The sequence below is a fragment of the Quercus robur genome, chromosome 7 (assembly GCF_932294415.1).
Source record: "Quercus robur chromosome 7, dhQueRobu3.1, whole genome shotgun sequence".
In the NCBI taxonomy this organism is placed as follows: domain Eukaryota; kingdom Viridiplantae; phylum Streptophyta; class Magnoliopsida; order Fagales; family Fagaceae; genus Quercus; species Quercus robur.
The window spans coordinates 35,775,897-35,781,098 of record NC_065540.1 but is presented as its reverse complement, the minus strand read 5'-3'; the positions used below and the strand labels follow the sequence as shown (position 1 = coordinate 35,781,098).

Genomic DNA, 5,202 nt, shown 5'->3' with positions numbered 1-5,202 from the left:
GTTCTTGTACGGAAATTATACCAACCGATTTTCCAACCATGTTTTGCTCATCTACTTTCTCTTCTATTGTGGTCTCAGCAAACTCAACCATCAGGTCGGCGAGAACCTGACCCTTGACGAAGGTGCGAGGCATGTACTTGACGGCAAAAACCCCTAGAATCGTACCCCACTTTGCAATTCTCCCTGTGTACTCTGCACTTCGAAGTAGAGATCTGAGTGGGAGTTAGGTTAAGACAACAACCGTGTGAGACTGGAAGTAGTGGAGGAGTTTACGCGTAGCATGCACCACTGCTAAAATGGCCTTCTCCAATGATAAATAACGGACCTCAGCCTCATGTAGTGACTTGCTCACATAATAAACCGGCCTTTGTATGCCATTGTTAACCCATATTAACACCAAACTCATTGCGTGGGAGGCCATTGCAATGTAGGCAAACAAAACCTCATCCACTTCGGGCCTGGACATGATGGGCAGTCGAGACAAATATTCTTTCAACTACTGAAAGGCCAAGGCACACTCTTTGGTCCATTCAAATCCCTTTCATTTGTTCAATAACTGAAAGAAAGGCCTACATCTGTCTGCTGACCGAGAGATGAATCAGTTTAGAGCAGCGGTCATCCCCGTAAGCCTTTGGACCTCTTTGGGATTCCGAGGTGGTTGCAAATTGTTAATTGCCTTAATTTGGTCAGGGTTGACTTCAATTACACGGTGTGTGACCATGTAGCCCAAGAACTTCCTTGATCCGACACCAAAAGAACACTTGGAAGCATTAAGCTATAGCTTGTGTCTCCTCAAGATATCACAAATATTTACGAGGTCATTAACATGCTCGGACTCTACCTTACTCTTTACCACCATATCGTCAATATAAATCTCGAAGTTTTTCCCTAACTATGGCTCAAACATCCTGGTCATCATCCTCTGGTAGGTAGTGTCGGCATTCTTCAGACCAAATGGCAATACTTTGTAATGGTAGTTCCCAAAGGGGGTGACAAATGCTGTTCTTTCTTGATCATCCAAGGCCAAAAGTATCTGGTGATAGCCTTGAAAAGATTCTAAAAAGCTCATCCGAGGATGACCTGCAGTGGCATCTATCAGCTAGTCGATCTAAGGCATGGGGAAAGGGTCTTTTGGGTATGCTTTGTTCAAATTCGTGAAGTTTACACATACCCGCCACTTTCCATTTTTCTTCTTCACAACCACAATGTTGGCCAACCATTCAAGGTAGAACACTTCTTTGATAGCTCCAGCCTGCTTAAGTTTCATCACCTCGTTTTTTACAGCGTCAGAATGATCCTTGGATGAGCGCCGAGGTGGTTGCCTTTTGGGGATGATAGATGGGTTAACGTTCAAATGATAACAGATGAAGTTCGGATCCACCCCTGGAGCTTCGTAAGCATTCCAAGTGATTACGTCAATGTTTTTCTTGAGGAATTCCACCAACTCCTTTTTCTCTTGAGGTGGTAGCTGAGTTCTGACCTGAAAAAACTTCTCCAGATCACCATTTACAGTAAATCTCTCTAAGTCTTCACATTTGGCATCCTCGGCTGGCCCCTTCACGGGTAATATTGGGGGCTTTGACTGCTATAAGCCACCCTTAACAGAGGCCGAGGACTCAGCTACTGGCCGATGCAAAATTGCAGACACAAGGCATTGCCTAGCCATGGATTAATCCCCTACTAGCTTTTCAATCTAGTCTCTTGACGGATACTTCACCTTCTGATGCAGAGTTGAAGAAATAGCTCCTAGGGTATGGAGCCATGGTCTGGCCACAATAGCTATGTAGGGGGAGTATGCGTCTACCACAATGAAGTCTACTTCCACCACCTCTGAGCCAGCCTGAACAGGCATCCTAATATGCCCATTTGGAATAACGACTTTCCCATCAAAACTTACCAAAGGTGAGTCATAAATTGTTAGATCTTCAAGTTTTAAGTTCAGCCCCTTGTACAGGTCAGGGTACATAACTTCTACACAACTGTCCTGGTCTACCATTACTCTTTTCTTTTCACATCATACCCCCTATTCTGAGGGTAACTACCAAAGCGTCGTCATGTGGTTGGATGGTTCCAATCTTGTCTTTGTCCGAGAAACATAGCGGTGGTCGGACTTCCATCCTGGCTCTCTTCAGCTAAGAGTAAGAGTTATTGGCCGGTAGCCTAGCTACAGACATTACTCTGGAAGGGTGAAAGCCAGTTCTCCCAAGCGCAACGAAAATGACATTGATGGTACCTAACGGGGGCCTTGAAGGAGTATTCCTTCGAGCCCCTAATCTTGATTGGTCCCCTGGTCCGTTAGGCCGGTAAAGAAATTGTTGCAACTTCCCTTCCTTGACCAGTTGCTCCAAATGGTTCCACAGTGTTCTGCAATCCTTGGTGGTATGTCCCCTCTCTTAGTGGTATTGGCAGTGAAGGTTTTGGTTGCACCTCAAAGGGTCTCCACTCATTCTGTTCGGCCATTTAAATTACGGCTCATTTTTTATCTTCTCCAAAACCTGATGCACCGATTCTCTAAACATAGCGTTAACTGCCTAAGGAGCTGTAGGCCCAGACTACCCAGCAAAATCCCTTCGGGGTCTGTTATTGTCGTAACGGTCCAACCTGAAATCTCTTATCTCCTGAAGGATAACCTTGTCCTTTCCCTTGCCTTGCTGTTGGTCCTCTTCAACCCTTTTATACTTATCAATCCGATCTATGAGTTGGCGGATACTGCTAACAGGTTTTCTAGTCAAAGACTTCCTTAAGCCGTGCTTGGCAGGCAGGCCGAGCTTGAAAGTGCTGATGGCTACATCATCAAAATCACCATCTACCTTGTTGAACATCTCCTAATATCTGTCTGAATATGTTTTTAGGGTTTCTCCTTCTCTCATGGACAGGGATAACAAGGAAGCTAAAGGCCAGGGAACCCTGCTGCACGTAATGAAATGGGATCCAAACGCCTGAGTGAGTTCCTTAAACGAATCGATGGAACCTGCCCTCAGACCATCAAAGCACCTCATCGCTACAGGCCCCAAGCTGGATGGGAATACCTTGCGCAATAAGGCCTTGTTCTTGGAATGTACAGCTATCCTTTGATTGAAATGACTAACATGCTCCACAGGGTCTGTTCTGCCGTTAGACATGGTGAATGTGGGTTAAGTGAACCGCCAAGGAAGTCTCTCTCCCGTAATCCAGCGTGTGAAAGGTGACTTGGAAATTTGGTTGAGTGCTTTACTCATAACATCATTTCCCATGCCTCCCGAAGATGAATTTCTGTTTTTGCGTTCATGGCGGTAGTCTTTATCATATGAGAAAGACTCGCTAGGGGGAGTCCTTGACCTCTGTTTATAGCTAGCGTCCTTCTCATCATTGGAAGAGTAATAAGAGTTGGAAAGAGCTCGCCTTCTACGTTCGTGGTGTAAGCTTCTCTTCAAATGATCAATTTCCAACCGCATGTTTCTGACATTCTCCTCATGAGAGACGTAGCTTTTACCCCGAGATTGGCTCTTACCGGTATGGGCAGTATGTACACTTCCCTCTTGATCCCTTCTTCGTTTAAGATCATGGAAGTGATCTTGACCTTGAGACCCCCTAGACTTTGCCATGTGTGGACCTGAACCTACCATCATTTTAAGTTGGCTTTACTATAACACCAGTAGTTCCCCACAGATGACGCCAATTGTAAGGATTAGAATTGAGTTCCTAGCCCAAGGTATGAATGGACTTAGGCCCAAAAAACCCAAAACAATGAATTTGTAGAGAATGGATTAGAAAACTGGGCTTTAGCTAACCAAACAACAAGTTAGGTAGGCTTGATGATAGAAGAGTGAAAATATACAAGTTTAAATTGAAGAAAAAAATGTCCTCGGCAAAGTCCGAGGAGACTGATTCTTATATAATGTTCTTAAGTAAGGTTACAAGTTTGGTTCTAGATTACTACAGTATTTCTTTCTTGATTTTCCCGATCCCCTCCTCTATAGAGGGTCACTTACATTATATAGTTCCCTTTGGATGATCTTGGCCCTCCATTTGTTGATCATCTAGGCCACCATTTGAGTGCTTGTCGCATCGGACACCCTTACTGGCCCTTTTGAGTTGAGGTAACCAATACAACACTGTTCAGGGGTCTTCTCCACATAAATGCGGCCAGAAAGTTAGCTGTAGAGCATTCAATGTGGTGGCAACAACTTTCTCTTAGATACTTCTGGGCCTCCATTCCTCTTGTGCGTTTGTAATGCACGTTCTTACCAGTAGATCTTGTTGGAAGGCCACTCTGATCAACAGGATATACCTTTGATCTGTGCTTTGTTCATCCGAGGATATACTCCTCCTTTTTCCTCCTTGGATTGCCTTCTGCAGCCTTTTTGTTTGCATCTTACTTATGGGATTTTGAGCTTGACACCCTCACTACTGTTTACTCACCCTCGGACCAACCAACGTCCTCGGCTAAGGCTCAAGGCCCAAGGCCCAATATACAAATTCGGGCCCTTATCTCTACAATTATTATTACTATTATTATTATTATTATTATTATTATTATTATTATTATCATTATTATTATTATTATGTGAATATAAAAATCAAACAAAAATATCATAAAAATAAACATAAACATGAAAATAAATATTTATCTTTTATTTGAACCCATAAACATATAAACATATGTTATTCTTTATTCAAATAGAAGCATACAAAATTAAGGAAATTTCAGTGTCAACAATTGAATTTTTAGGCTATTCATGCCCTTTTCTTCTTTGATTTAAACTTACAAATAAATTCCAAACTATTTATGGAAGAGGAGCTTAAGCTCAAAGTTTTTAAGCTCTAGACTAGTTTCAATATCTAAAGATAATCTAACTTTGTTTTTGTGTGACATTTATCTTATTAGTAGTTTAATTGATTATGCTTTCTAAGTAATTATAATAGTCAAACCTTGTTTTGTAGGGCTCCATTTTCAAATAAAAGCTCTCAGAAGTAATTTTTGACATTCACTTACTCTAGGGTGAACTGTCAATTTATCCCTATAGTTTTTTTTTTTTTTTTTTTTTTAACTTTTAATTTTAGTTCTTAATATTAACATTTCTGTGAAATTAGTCTTTGTATCCAGTACCACTTATAAAATTGTTGTTAAATCAAATAAAATGATGTTGTATTGCATATGAAAATTGTGTCAGTTTTATAAATGGCAATAAATGGGTGTTGTATAATTCACCCAAACTTAAA

At 41.7% G+C, this 5,202-nt stretch overlaps 1 protein-coding gene across 1 annotated transcript; it reads right to left on the bottom strand.

Moving 5' to 3' along the window:
• Nucleotides 1-1,108: 1,108 nt before the first annotated feature.
• Nucleotides 1,109-1,996, bottom strand: LOC126691302 (uncharacterized). The gene is made up of 2 exons (XM_050386354.1): nucleotides 1,718-1,996; nucleotides 1,109-1,480 (listed from the first exon to the last, which is right to left on the bottom strand). The coding sequence occupies exons 1-2, from the start codon at nucleotides 1,994-1,996 to the stop codon at nucleotides 1,109-1,111; spliced, it is 651 nt and encodes a 216-aa protein (XP_050242311.1).
• Between the last annotated feature and the right edge of the window lie 3,206 nt (nucleotides 1,997-5,202).